A 14,556-nucleotide genomic window follows, 5' to 3' on the forward strand; every position below is an offset into this window, starting at 1 on the left:
ACCTGGAATGTGGCCTTGTGTGGCTCCCTCAAGCTTTCAGAAGGATTGTCTGACTGGGCTGTGAACCCCACCCAGTTCAAAGCCTCCACCACAGACCCTCCTTTCTGAGGCTGCCGCAGGCCCCTCCTTGGGGCAAACAGCATGTGTGTAATGCCAGTCCCTGATCTCTCCTTCCATCCCAGATCCTCCCACAGGATCCGGGAGCTTGCTGTTTGGGCACCCAATGAGCTTATTTTTGTTTTGGGATCTGCTATGCAAATCTCCTTCCTGCATGTCCAATCCCAGGAACCCACCCTGCAGGTAATTCCAATATGCAACAGCCTCCAGCTAAAAGAAAAGTCCAGTTGGAAACCCGTTACCGAAGAGCCAGCATATTTCCTTCGTAGTCAGACCAAGTATAAAGGGTGGGTTTAACATCTCTCTCCCTCTGGAGACTCAGGCCCAGTGGATCCTCAAAGGTATTTAAGTGTCCAACTCCAATGGGAGTTAGGTACCTTAAAACCTTTGAGGATCTGGGCCTCGCTCTCCCATGGGGAAGGTTGGATGTCGCATGTGGCTTTCTCCTTGGCAAAGTAGCAAACCTGCCGGAGTTCTAAACGCTCTCTCCTTCCTTGGCTGCCCTTTTGCAGCTGGCACTGATGAGCTCCAAATCAATCTGCATCTGTGTCGAGCCTGCACCTGGAATGCTGGGCATGGCCTTGCTGATGACTCGGTGCCAAAGAGACCGGGAGGAGAGGTTCGAAGGGAGGGCAGCCAAACTCTCTGGAGGACTTGAGGCTAGGTTTGATCAGAAAGGGTAAAGAAATGTAAAGAAAGGAGCAATGGGGAAGACAACATCAGGGGGAGAGTGACTGATTCCCACACAGCTCTGCCATAGTTCATCACTTTTCACCAACAGCCCCTCTGCTGTCCTAGTCCCCTGCTGTTTGGTACAGCTCTGAATCCGGTCACGAGCTCCCCTGCAGCTCTGCTGATGTCCCACAATCTTGACCTGCAACACCCCTGCTAGTCCAATCCTGCCCCGTCCCTTCCACGCAGCTCTGCTCGTGTGCGTCAGTCCGGCCGTGCAGTGTTGACTCCACGTCAGATGGATCCTGCCTGTTTCATCCCATTGTGTCCTGTTACAAATGAACCCCGCCTCTGTTGTGGGACGCCTGAACAAATTGCCTGCACTCTTGTACCTTGCCACTAGCCTCGTTGTTCCCTCGTAGATGAATGTGTCACTATGTCTATTCTCCATCACTGGCCATTTTAAAATCCAGATTGGAGGTTGGGCTAAAAGCTCTGCTCTAGGAATTGTTTCGGGGCCGTTCTCTGGCCTGCGTCATACAGGAGGTGGGACAGATGGTCACCATGGTCCCTGCTGGCCTTGGAATCCATGACTATTTAAAAACCATTTTCAAATGTTTAACAATGAGCTGGTGAAGCTTGTACTTGTGAAATCGCCTCCCGCGCAGATCCCAGCTCTCAAACCTGAGGGAGCTGAAACTGAAAAACTCCTTCCGGAGTGTCTCTGAACTCTTTAAATATTGAACCAAGTCTCTCCTCTCTCTTTTCCAGCGTTGAATGTTTCTATTTTTTCTCCACTTAGGCTGTGGGAGAGAGAAATTCATTCAAACTTCATGCTTTAATTCCCTGCCCCTCCCCACCTTCTCCCCTGCAGCAGCTGTACAAATATAAAAGGAGTACTAGTGGCACCTTAGAGACTAACCAATTTAGTCCTCCTTTTCTTTTTGCGAATACGGACTAACACGGCTGCTTCTCTGAAAGCTGTACAAATATAGTTCTTAACCAGCTGAACAAAGGTCAGAAATAAAATAAAATACACCCCCCCCAACCCCTCTCTGATAGCTCAGCCTGGATTCTGTAATGTTACTTAGAATCCTAGACTATCAGGGTTGGAAGAGACCTCAGGAGGTCATCTAGTCCAACCCCCTGCTCAAAGCAGGACCAACACCCACTAAAAATCAACATCCCCACTAAAACTACATCCCCCAGCCTGCCTGCCAGCTCCTTTCAGCTGGGGCTGGGCGAGTGGAGCTCCTCTTAGACCAGGCGTCGGCAACCTTTCAGAAGTGGTGTGCCGAGTCTTCATTCATTCACTCTAATTTAAGGTTTCACGTGCCAGTAATACATTTTCACGTTTTTAGAAGGTCTCTTTCTATAAGTCTTTAATATATAACGGAACTATCGTTGTATGTAAAGTAAATAAGGTTTTTAAAAATGTTTCGGAAGCTTCATTTAAAATGAAATGAAAATGCAGAGCCCGCCGGACCGGTGGCCAGGACCTGGGCGGTGTGAGTGTCACTGAAAATCCGCCTTTGGCGCCCGTGCCGTAGGTTGCCTACCCCGTCTTAGACACTGCAGAGTCCAACACCCCGCCACCCCCAAAACCAAACTCATCTCTTCAGCCAGGTGAATATCAGGGTTGGAAGGGACCTCAGGAGAGTGACTGTGCTGGCTTGGTGGCTGTTGGCACCCGGCATAGGCAGTCCCTAACCAGCGTGGCTCCTCCCAGATTGCAGGACTAGATGACCTCCTGAGGTCCCTTCCAACCCAGATTGCAGGGAGGGGAGATCCTTGTCTCAGGAAGCTATTCTGCAAGGATGTGCACGGTAGGGAGATGCTTCCTACTGGGGCGGGGTAGAAACTGCTGTACAGCCACTCCAGCAGCAGGAGGGCAGGTGCCGTTGTGCCCTCTGCCAGGGATAAACAACTGTGATTCTACTTCCGGAGTCCCGCCTGCCTCGTTCTTCCAGGGCCTGGGCCTGGCTGAGACACAGACTGTGAGGTCATGTAACAACATCCAGGACTTAGCCCCTCGGCTGCCTGGTACAAAGCAGTGGCTATGGGGCAGAACGCACCCGTCACGCTGCCGTTCGAGGAGTGCTGGGTATGTCTGGTTAGAATGCAGCTGCTGGACTGAAAGCGTTGAGGTTAGGGCATGCCTGGGTGTGTGGCTGAATGGGCTATATTGAGCTCTGCCGTGAGCAAGCCTGCCTTGGTAAACCTTAGAGGGGATCAGGGTCTTGCATGAGAGAAACCTTCTGTCCCTGCTGAATGATGTGACTCATCATCTAGTCCAACCCCCTGCTCAAAGCAGGACCAATCCCCAATTAAATCATCCCAGCCAGGGCTTTGTCAAGCCTGACCTTAAAAACTTCTAAGGAAGGAGATTCTACCACCTCCCTAGGTAACGCATTCCAGTGTTTCACCACCCTCCTAGTGAAAAAGTTTTTCCTAATATCCAACCTAAACCTCCCCCACTGCAACTTGAGACCATTACTCCTTGTCCTGTCCTCTTCTACCACTGAGAATAGTCTAGAACCATCCTCTCTGGAACCACCTCTCAGGTAGTTGAAAGCAGCTATCAAATCCCCCCTCATTCTTCTCTTCCGCAGACTAAACAATCCCAGTTCCCTCAGCCTCTCCTCATAAGTCATGTGTTCCAGACCCCTAATCATTTTTGTTGCCCTTCGCTGGACTCTCTCCAATTTCTCCACATCCTTCTTGTAGTGTGGGGCCCAAAACTGGACACAGAACTCCAGATGAGGCCTCACCAATGCCGAATAGAGGGGGACGATCACGTCCCTCGATCTGCTTGCTATGCCCCTACTTATACATCCCAAAATGCCATTGGCCTTCTTGGCAACAAGGGCACACTGCTGACTCATATCCAGCTTCTCGTCCACTGTCACCCCTAGGTCCTTTTCCGCAGAACTGCTGCCTAGCCATTCGGTCCCTAGTCTGTAGCGGTGCATTGGGTTCCTCCGTCCTAAGTGCAGGACCCTGCACTTATCCTTACTGAACCTCATCAGATTTCTTTTGGCCCAATCCTCCAATTTGTCTAGGTCCCTCTGTATCCTATCCCTGCCCTCCAGTGTATCTACCACTCCTCCTAGTTTAGTATCATCCGCAAATTTGCTGAGAGTGCAATCCACACCATCCTCCAGATCATTTATGAAGATATTGAACTCCATACTTGTATTCAACTTCCAAGGTTAGAGCTTTTTTTAGATGCTGCCACCACCCAATTGCAAAAACCCCTTTGAGAGCCCAAGAACGCGTACTTGGGAATTCCTTCCTGGGGTGTTCCCTCAAGCCCTTTCACCACCTCTGTGGGGAAGAGCTGAGAAGGAAATCAACTGTTGCCACCAGCTAATTACACTGCATAAGGGGTGCATAAACCTCTTAGGGACACACAGATCCAGTCCTGTTCTTAAAAAAAGGTAAATTTTATTAAAAACAAAAAGAAAGAAAAGACATCTGGAGCTTAGGCTTTTTGATAGGTTTAAAAAACAACAATTACAAGGATTAAGCATCAAGATTGCTTCTTGAGCTCCAGCTTAAAGGTTACACGCAAAACAAAAGCACCTGGGGTGACCACAGAAGAGTCTACAAGCCATAAAGAAATAAAAGGAGGTAACCTGATCACGTCTTCCTAGACATTCCCTGATCTACTGACATATCGGGGGTTTCAGATGAGTAGTTTCTAGGTAGGATCTGATGATTTTCATATCTCGCCCTTCCTGCTCTCCGGAAGAACAACACAGACCAACAAAGGGGAAGTTTTTTCCCAATTTTAAAAAGTTCTAGCCTTCCCATTGGCTCTTTTGGTCAGGTGCCCACTGCCTCCCTTTTACCTATGGACTTTTAAACCCTTTACAGGTAAAGCAAGTAGAGAGCAGCCACTAACAGGGATTTTATCGCTCGCTGGCTAGCTGGGTGCCCATAAAAGGGAGCTTCTCCCCCCCCCCCCGCCCCTTATTTATCACAGGTGGTTACCATAAGGGTTGGAGACTCCCACCCTATCTGCTGTATGAATAATGTGTGTGCGTTGGAACAAGGCAAAGGTCAGCCAGCCCCCGAGGCAGGACCTCTGTGATTATCAGTGCAAGAGACTCAGTGTCTGCCCACGGGATGCTGGGCACCATGTGTTACTTTAGCCTGGTTTTTAAGGGGAACGCTCCCTAAGCAAGTCTCTCGTGACACCATAGACGTTTCAGTAGCATTAACTCAACCTATATGCCAGGTGCAGTCTGAAATTTCTAGTTATTTCTGTCTAAAAATACTGGCCTTGTAATTTAGTTCCAAAAACCTTTTCTGCAGCCCACAGCAGGGCTTTTTCCCTTGAAAAGGCAAATCTGTTTTAGTCAAGTGATGATCTGAAATTAACCAGAATTAATGCAGAGTAAAATGTGAGAACGTTAACCTCCCTTTACATTTGTGTTGCATTCTCTGGACAATGCCTATATATTGTCTTTGCTAATGCCTGTTTTTGGATTTCCGTTTTCACTTCTCCTCTAGAAATGCATGAAAGCAAAGGCTTTAGAACAGTGGTTCGCAACCAGGGGTATGCACACAGGTCTTCGGGGGGTACATCAACTCATCTAGAGATTTGCCTCGTTGTACAACAGGCTACATAAAAAGCACTAGTGAAGTCAGTACAAACTCAAATGTCCTACAGACAATGACTTGTTTGTCCTGCTCTATATACTATAGTATACACTGAAATGTAAGTACAATATTTATATTCCAGATGATTTATTTTATAATTATATGGTAAAAATGAGAAAGTCTGTGCTTTTACTGTCATAGTGAACTGTGACGCTTTTTTGTTTTTTTTATGTCTGATTTTGTAGGCAAGTAGTTTTTAAGTGAGGTGAAACTTGGGGGTATGCGAGACAAATCAGACTCCAGAAAGGGGTACAGTCATCTGGCAAGGTGGAGAGCCACTGGTTTAGAAGAGTCAGAGAGGACCCCAGGTTTGCACTTGCAATGCCTGAACTGGAAATGCACAAGTAGGAGATTTTTCTCTGCACAGCGACTTTAATTTATGCTTCACAGCATGCCCGAGACAGTCTGCACTCCCTATCCGGCCACCATGCACTGGCGGTGTGTGTATGTGTGAGCACTGGTGACCTCTGCTGGAGCAGGACAAATTAGTGGTGGTTCTAAGGGAGCTGCTCCTTTCTGCTTGCCAAGCGAGCACGGCTGGTGCTGGGTAGAGATAGGGCATTGATTAGGGCTGAGCTGGATTTCAGACAGTAAATCCATTATGCTAAGCTGATTTGTTTTCCTCGCTCGTCTAGCTGTATCCGTGTAGCCAATAAAGATGCCAGGCCACGTTCTGCTTGCGGCAGGAGCACCTGTACCCTGACCCTAATTCCCACCGAGGCTGGGCACTTGCGGAGGGTTAGTAACTGGAGCAGCATTAACATCAAGGAGAACAACACTTGGCAGGGCTAGAGTGCCTCAGTTTCCCTCAGCGGGAAGCCCAAGGGCACAGAGTGAGTCCATGCAGAGCCAGGAATAGGACCCAGGAGTTCTGACTCCAGTGCTCTGCTTTGACCGTTAGACGGTGTGTTTGCCATGCGTAACCATGGGATACCGCAAAACCTGTCTTCTCTGTGGGACTTGCCCATTCGCAATCATGGGCCATGACCTCAACAGCCAGTTGTTACCCTCCATCCCCTGGCCCTCTGACAGATTTCAACTTCTCTGAGACAAGCATTGCAAGCAGAAGCTAAGAGGGCGGGCAGGCTGCTGCAGCATGCAGCCGTAGAGCGAGTGTTAACTCGCTCTCCAAAGTGTAATGGGAGCTAGTTTGGCCCTTGTATCCATAGCCTCTTCCCCCTCCTTTATAAAATAGTTCTGGAGTAAGAGAGCAGAGTGTGCTCAAGAGGAACTGTTAGCAATCAGCTACAGTGTGGTATATCCTTGCTAATGGGGCCACTGGCCGGACTGAGACCTTAATGTTGATGGTGTTGACCAGCTGTTGTATCATGGAATCTTGTTACTTCAGTATTCCAGATGTGTAACCTGTTTGGGGACTGTTTTCACTGCAGTCCAGTCCAAGAAGTCCTCATAGCGGATCTCACATGTGCGTGCATGTGTTGTGAACGTATTAATGGGCTGTATTTATTAATGCCACGCTGAGGTTGAGATTGGAGCTTCCTGGAAGTCATATGAGGTTCCCAGAGCAGCTGTAACTCGGTGCGCCAGGGTGTTACAATGGGAGCTTTCATTGCATGACCGTCATAAGACACTGCGTAATGTGCAAGAGAAAGTTGGGTCTGAATACAAGTTAGCTCCCCTTGGGCTCTTGTTTTATCAGCTCCTCCCAAGGTAAGCAGAGTCCAGCTTGGTCAGTGCTGCAGTGGGAACCTTGAGGGAACATGTCTAGCCTTCTAGGAAGAGCCGGCTGGTACCTGTTAAGTGGAACTCTTTCCTTCTGAGCCTGTACTGCACGCAGGGGCCCTATGACATGGCAGGGAGGGGTCGTCTTGGCAGATATGTAAAACCAAAGGCTGGAACTAAAGGTCCCAGGAGATTCAGAGGAACAGCTGAACAATAATGTTGTGTTGAAAATTACCCTAGGATGATTATTGGTGCCATCGTGGTGTGCAATAAAAGGTTTTATTGGCTCTTCCTTGACAATATTTGCATAACAGTTATGTGAGTAATACATATCTGTGATTCCTGCTGACACGCTCCACTGACCAATGAAATGCAGCCGCTTCTGTGATGGATCGTGTCAGCTGATTGCCAGCTTGCAGCTGTGATAAACAGGTTCTTGGATGGGGCGCCAGGTTGAGGAGGGCTTGGGTTCTATTCCTGGCTCTGCTAGTGATTTGCTGTCACCTTGGCCACGTTGCTCATGTTTCTCTGTCTTGGTTTCCCTCTCTGTAAAATGGGGATAATGCTACCTTCACTTTGAGATCTAAGGATGAAAAATGCCACAAGTGCTTATTCAACCTCCTCCACATCTATCCTCCTCATCCTCGCCCTCCCGTTCTTTGGATTCTCTTGTCATTTACCCCCCTGCCTCTCTAATGTTAGCAAATCCCAGTGCTACAGGGATGAGGTCATATTCTGCATTTTCCCATGTGGTGTGTGCAGGCCGGCTATTTGTTCTTTGATGTGTGTGCCCAGACGGGGTCCTCTTTGCATTCCACACATGCTACTGCCTCAGGGGCACCACACATCTTGCAGCCTGTCACTCAGGTAACAAATGCAGGCAGGAGCTGGAGTTGACTAGCAGCTGGCTCTAGGAACAACGTGTGATCAGAGTTTATGGAGCAGCCTCTGGGCTTGAGGGTTTGAATCCTGTTTTGAGTGGGTAAAAAGCAGAGCCCAGTTGGAATGAAGCTCAGGGTATGTTTCCCCTGCCTGGTTACAGTACATTGACTATATACAACACAGGAGGTGTTATAAGCTATTCGGTAACATCTCCCGTCCTGCACTGCTGCGGTGGGGACTTGAGCCAAACCTGCCCTGGGCTGCTCTGATGGAACCTCTGCTATCTGCTTCCTCTGGTGTTCTAAGCATTCATGTTTGTCAGAGTGAACCTGGGATTTGCTAGGGGGAACTTCCGCTGTACTCTGAGGACTACGGAAAGGAGGCCGGCTTAGGTGGCTTTGCCTGGAATCCTTGCAAACAGTGCTCTGTCGATACGTACCTTCCACATGTATGTTGCACTCCTGAGTTGTTTGCCACTGAGACCTGGATAGCTGCATGTTTCCCTTAAGGGCTTACTGGTGATCTGGTCACCCCCTTGTTATAGACTCTTTACTCTGATGGCTGTTTGGTGTTCATGTGAAACAATCTGGGTTTCTTTCTTCTAGTGGCACAGGTCCACGTCCTTCTCCTATGCCTCCCTTAACTCCAGTCTTGGCAGGAAGACCAGAAGGAATGAGTTGAGTGTTTGGAACTCCTCTAGACGGGGTCCCTCCCAGGCTGTTCGAGCAGGGCTTTGTGGGGTGGGGTGTGTGTGTGTCTGTGTGTATGGAAAGCTGGCACTGTTGCGGTTCTCTGGCTTTCATTGCTCTCTGTCCATCCACAGGACAATTAAACTCCAGTGATGTCACTCTGAAACATTCCAGCAGCACTAAATGAGTTTCTCTGCTGTGGGCAAGCAACTGGAGAAGAGCTAAGCTGTGCGGTAATGGCTAGCGTGGGCAGGGGGCCTGGTTAACAAGATCATGCTCTCTTTGAGCTACTAACCGAATGGGCAGCTGATGGCAATGCGACAGATCTAATTCTAATCATGACTGTCGCAAAGGTACTGGATTGTAGAACGGGGGAGGCTTGCTGAGCGATCCGAGGAGCGCTGCCTAGCAGGGTGGATAAATGGCTGGCTCAAACGGGTTGCTGGATTGGGAGGATGTCAGGTGGCTCAGGATGTGATACGGAGACAGGATTCACACACTTGTCTAATGACCTTGAAGGCTAACTCTGCGCTGCCTACGTTTCTGGCCCTCTCCAAGCGGGGCGGTCTAGTAAACATAGATGATCTATTTAAAAATACGGGGAGGGGAGACACTGAAGTGGCACCCCATTCAGAGCAGGGAGATGAGGTTTGATGGGGCGGAGCGAGCCAGGGAAAGAACAACTCTCAGTGGAGACATAGAATTAGAGTCATCCAAAGCTCCACTCCCAAGGAGAATGAGGATGATGGTGGGCAACAAACTCACTGCATCCCACCACTTCTTTTCTGGAAATCCCGGATACCGCTGTGAGAAGCTGGCCTCATTTCATGCTGCACCATGGCTACTGGGCCTTCCCTGCAGGGAAGACACTTGCTGGTCCTTCTTTGACTCTTACCTGTGTTTCTAAACTGGCTCTTGCAGTAACAGCTGTGATGAACGTGACCTCTAGATTAGCATCTGACAAGCTTTGCATGACTCAGACTCATCGAGTCATGCAACACCCTGTGAAGTAGGTACATGATGATGACGTTGTTTGTTGGATCCGTTTTACAGATGGGGAACCAGAGGCAGAGAGAGGTTAAAAGAGTAGTCCAAAGTGATTCAGTGGCCAGCTGGGCGCAGGAGTCCTGCTCTAACTACTAGGGGCTACTGCCTTCCATTGCTGACAAGGACAGCATGCAATAGCATGTAAGTGGGGCTGCAATTCTCACTAAAACCTAAAAGTGGGAAGCGATGTTGCATGTCCCATTAGACTCCAAGAGGAGGAAGCAGAGCAACAGGACTTAGGAACCCCCCCTGGAGGTCAGCTAAAGTTGGGATGGCTCACAAGGTAGTTATAGCAACCCCAGCAGAGATGAGGAAGGTGAGAGAAGATTGTTGTGGATCGTAGTTAGGGAAGTCTTGGCCTACTGAAAGGTGCTTTCTCCTTCACTGGTTTGTAATGTCCAGAGCAACTCTGCTTCCATTGTTTCCCTTAGCAGGCTAAATTCCAGTCCAAATAGATCCTGCCGCACCTTTGCCAGGACTCGCAATGGATGCCTATGGACCACAAGGTCAATCAACGGAGGCCAACATACCGGAGAGGTCCCCGTCCTCTCTAGTGCCGTGGGTATTAGCTGATTGCCCTGGGGGGATCTTAGCATCAGGATCCCCACAGCATCTCTGATGCTCCATGCACTGAGATGCTGATACATTACCAGAGACGCAGCAGACGCTGCACCGGGACTATGCCTGCAGCTCTCCACAAGAGCAGCCTGCGGGTGCAGGGAAAGGAGGGTGTGTGTGCATAAAACTTTATGCCTAGGATCTGGTTCTTTTAATTCCTCTCTTAAACGTCCCAGAGTAGCAGAGGTCTGGGTCAGCAAGAGGGAACCCCTTGGGCCAAGACACAAAACTTACCAGAAGAAGCCAGGCAATTCAGCTCAGTTTGTTTTCCCTTGGGGCTCTTAAGTGTGCCATGCCCCTTTGATGAACTAGGTATAGCAGAGCATCTGACCTAATTGTTGGAATCTAAGCAGAATCTAATTAAAATCTAAGCAGCCAGGAGGCAAGCAGGGCGTGTCGTTATTGCTATGGTAGATTAATATATGTAAACATCCTCTCGACAAGACTAGGCTAAGCCACCCTGGGCTGGGCAGTTTCAGGGTGACTCAAAATCAGCCAAAGAGTCTTTCAGCCTGCTGCTTACGGGTGGGGATGCAGCTTCTCACCAGCAGCACAGATGGCTGTGAGTTTCAGGCACCAGACGTCCCCTGATGATCTCCGGTAGCAGCTTCTGTTTCTGCTCAAGAGCTGGGATTGGTAGCATCTTCCAAGGTGAAATAACAAGCCCTGCATGGGGGCTCTGATTGGATTGCCCCTAATTGCACACGACTAGATCAAGGTAGCAGGAGCAATGGAAGAGATGGGGGAGGGAATTGTCTGTTCAGAGGTTGCATTCACAGCTCAGCCGGTGTGTGGTGAGATGCATGGTGACATTCGTGTCCTCTAACTCCTCAGCCCCAGCACAGTGGGTTCTAGTGGCCCTGAATACAAGAAGCAATTAAGAGATGCACAATTTACTCCTGAGGGAATTCTGCGCCTAAAAATTCTGTGCACAATATTTTAAAATTCTGCAAGTTTTATTTGTCAATAAATAAATGCAGAGGCCACTGGCTGCATGAAAGTGGGAGATCACCCTGCAGCCCCACCACCACCACCCACCCCTGGGACACAGACTCAGCAGTGAGGCTGCACCCGACCCTGACACAGCACAAGACCTGGCCCTGCTCCTCTGTGCCAAGTGCACCAGGTGTGGGGCAGGCAGGCTCAACCAAGTTTTTAAGTTTTTAAGGTCAGGCTTGACAAAGCCCTGGCTGGGATGATTTAACTGGGAATTGGTCCTGCTTCGAGCAGGGGGTTGGACTAGATGACCTTCAGGGGTCCCTTCCAACCCTGATATTCTATGATTCTATGATTCTATGAACCAGGCAGGATCTAAATGTGAAGGGGCTCAGTGTGGGGTGAGAGGGTTCTGTGTGGGACAGTCTGGGTGCAGGTACCTCAGTGGGGGGATCTGGATGCACAGAGGCTCATTGGGAGTGGGGTTCCAGGTGCAGGGGCAATGAGACCCTGCATGGTTTTCAGGTGAAGGTGGTTGGGGCTCAGCGGAGGGGTCTGGGTGTAGGGGTCTCAGCTGGGAGGTCTGGGTGCTGGGGGAGTGGGGCTGGGTGGGGGGCTGGGTGCAGCTTGTTAGAGGTCAGTGGCATGGGGGTCTGGATGTGGGGGCTCAGGGTGGTGCAGGGGAGTGGGGCTCATCAGGGTGGGGGTGTGAGTGCAGGGAGCTCGGGGAGGGGCGGGGTAGTCTGGGTGAAAAGGTGGAGGTCCGGAGACAGGGGGTCTGGGTTCAGGGGGGCTCCACATGCAGTGGTTGAGGTTCAGTGGGGTAGGGTTTTGGGTATGGAGGGCTCGGGGGGTACGGGGTGAGGCTTGGTGGGTGTGTCTAGGTATGGGAGGTCTGGATGGACGGGGGAGCAGCTCCGGTACAGTGATCTCTCCCCCTGCAGGTGAGGAGCGATGGGGGCAGGAAGCAGGGGAGGATGCTGAGCTTCCTGCAGCTGGGGGAGGTTTCTGAGTGTGGGTCTGACGCAGCCCCAGCCACTCCTTTCAGGGGAAGAGGAAGTCCAGTCCTCTCCTGCCTCCAGCTCAGCCGGAACTAGCAGCTGATCCTGGCTCAGGATAGGAGCCACTGGCTAGGGTGTCCCCAGCTCCACAGTGATTTACCTCTCCGCCGGCTGCTCCGGGTGTCTGAAACGATGTATCTGCTCTGCTAGAGAGTGGTGCGTGACTGCTCTTGCAGCTTCCCTTTCCTTCCCTGCCAGAAAGTCATTTTTCTGCGGGGAAGCAAAGAAATCTGCAGGGGACATGAATTCTGCGCATGCGCAGTGGGACGGAATTCCCCCTGCAGTAACAATTCCCTGTATGCCACTGCACTAAGTACTCCTCCTGTCTCTTGTCTTCCTTTGATAGGGGACGGAAGAGTGGGATTGTAAAGCCCCACCCTGCGGAGGCGCTGCCGTCTCGGCTTTGGAATGAGGGGACGGACGTAAGTAGCCTCCTTTTCTCCCTCCCAGCTGTTGCTTTTATTCTTTAACTTTTCTCCAAAGGAAAGGAGGGCAGAGCGGTGCAGATGTCGCTTTTGGCAGCACGAGAACGAAGCCGCTGTGTGCTCTGAGTGCTAGGGCCGTGGTTCCATAAGTGACCCTGCTCCCTCTTAGCGCGATGGGAAGGGCCAGGAGGTCATGACCCCTGTTCATGAACCCCTGGGGTTGAGAACCCCTGCACTGGGGAATAACCAGTAATTGTGTTGCCTGGAAAGAAGGCCCCAACCACACGCTTTTCTTCCAGTAACTTTTCATCCTCTTCTTTTCTGATAATGGTTCTTCAGAACCTGTGACCCCATGGAAACGCCAGCCTTCTATTTACTATTATCATCTGGAAGGCACCCATCACCAGCAAAAAAAACAACCATGGGCTCTGCGTCTGTGGGGTGTGAAAGCCAGCCTTGCCCTCCCTCCGAACTCCAGACTGATCGAACCTGGATTTGATCCTATTCTGTATTGTTTAGCGGCCCATGCATTGACCTGCTGGAGCAGGGACATCTACATTCACATATGACAGCAAGGATGCAGAGAGACACCTCTCCCCACGCCCCACCCCCCGGCCCGTTCCACGTGAAAGTGATTTTACATATTTCGCTCTGTGTGAGGGGCAGTCAGACTGTGCAGGCTTCATGGTCCGTTTCTGAATAACAGGATAACAGAGCTGTCACCTGGCCCCTTGAGGATGCTTACATGAGTGTTCTATGCAATTTCAGGTCAGATTAGTGACTTGCTGGGAAATTTAAATCATGAATCTAGTGCAGTCATTAAGGTATGATTAATGCGTGCGCGTGCGTGACCTTGGCGAACTCCCCGACAGCAAAGTAGCTGAGCAAAATGTTATCTGCTACCTCTGGCCAGTGAATTACTGAGTATCACGGTGAAATGCTTCCTTATTTCTGGTTTCAGAGTAGCAACAATGTTAGTCTGTATCCGTAAAAAGAAAAGGAGGACTTGTGGCACTTTAGAGACTAACCAATTTATTAGAGCATAAGCTTTCGTGAGCTACAGCTCACTTCATCCGATGCGTGCAGTGATAGCTCACCTTTCCTGGTCACTCTTGTTACAGCCTGTATGGTAACACCCATTGTTTCATGTTCTCTGTGTATATAAAATCTCCCCACTGTATTTTCCACTGCATGCATCCGATGAAGTGATCTGTAGCTCACGAAAGCTTATGCGCTAATAAATTTGTGAGTCTCTAAGGTGCCACAAGACCTCCTGTTCTTTTTCCTTATTTCTGTTATTCATTAACAGAAATCATATGCAAATTCTTCCCTGGAAACAGGGTTTTACCGAATAGAACGGGTTGCGTCTGGCAAAAGATCTCCAGGTACAATCCCCTTGAGAGAAGCAGCAAGCGGCAGGGGGCACTCGCAAGGCTGCATGGGCGTGGGTGGCTGTAGCAAGACTGGTTTTCTAGGGTAGTGGCAATTTCTCCCCTCTGCTCAGTGAGAGCAGAAGGTGGGCAGAACGCCGTATTGAGCATCTGCGAGTGAGGTAGAATCCCGCTCCGGCTGAGCGAAAGGTGCCTGGAGAGGCAGTGCAGTTTCACTGCTGAACGGCGCAGAAGCGATGCTCATGTCACTTTGCTGTCGGGGAGTTCGCCAGGGTCACTACTGTGGATTACCACTGAGTGCAGTAATTAAAGTGAGCTAGACGGTGCAGTGACATTGGGGCGGGGTGGAAATGAGCTGCCATGTGGG

General features: G+C 50.1%; 1 protein-coding gene across 40 annotated transcripts in view; it reads left to right on the forward strand.

Annotated features, from left to right (window-relative positions):
• ST3GAL4 (ST3 beta-galactoside alpha-2,3-sialyltransferase 4) overlaps window positions 1-14,556 on the forward strand; it is a 179,142-nt gene that overhangs the window by 88,738 nt on the left and 75,848 nt on the right. For 35 of the 40 annotated variants that reach the window (XM_077840004.1, XM_077840010.1, XM_077840019.1 and 32 more), the window contains one exon: window positions 12,720-12,795. The exons of 4 other annotated variants lie outside the window; for them this stretch is intronic. Coding sequence is in view for 3 of the 36 variants with exons in the window: in XM_077839992.1 (XP_077696118.1) it covers window positions 12,720-12,795 (76 nt within the window). In the remaining 33 variants the exon portion in view is untranslated. Of the gene's footprint in view, window positions 1-9,876; window positions 9,900-12,719; window positions 12,796-14,556 lie in introns of those variants that run through there. One more of the 40 variants, XM_077839993.1, reaches the window with a different exon arrangement.

This window comes from Eretmochelys imbricata, chromosome 22 (assembly GCF_965152235.1).
Source record: "Eretmochelys imbricata isolate rEreImb1 chromosome 22, rEreImb1.hap1, whole genome shotgun sequence".
Classification (NCBI taxonomy): domain Eukaryota; kingdom Metazoa; phylum Chordata; order Testudines; family Cheloniidae; genus Eretmochelys; species Eretmochelys imbricata.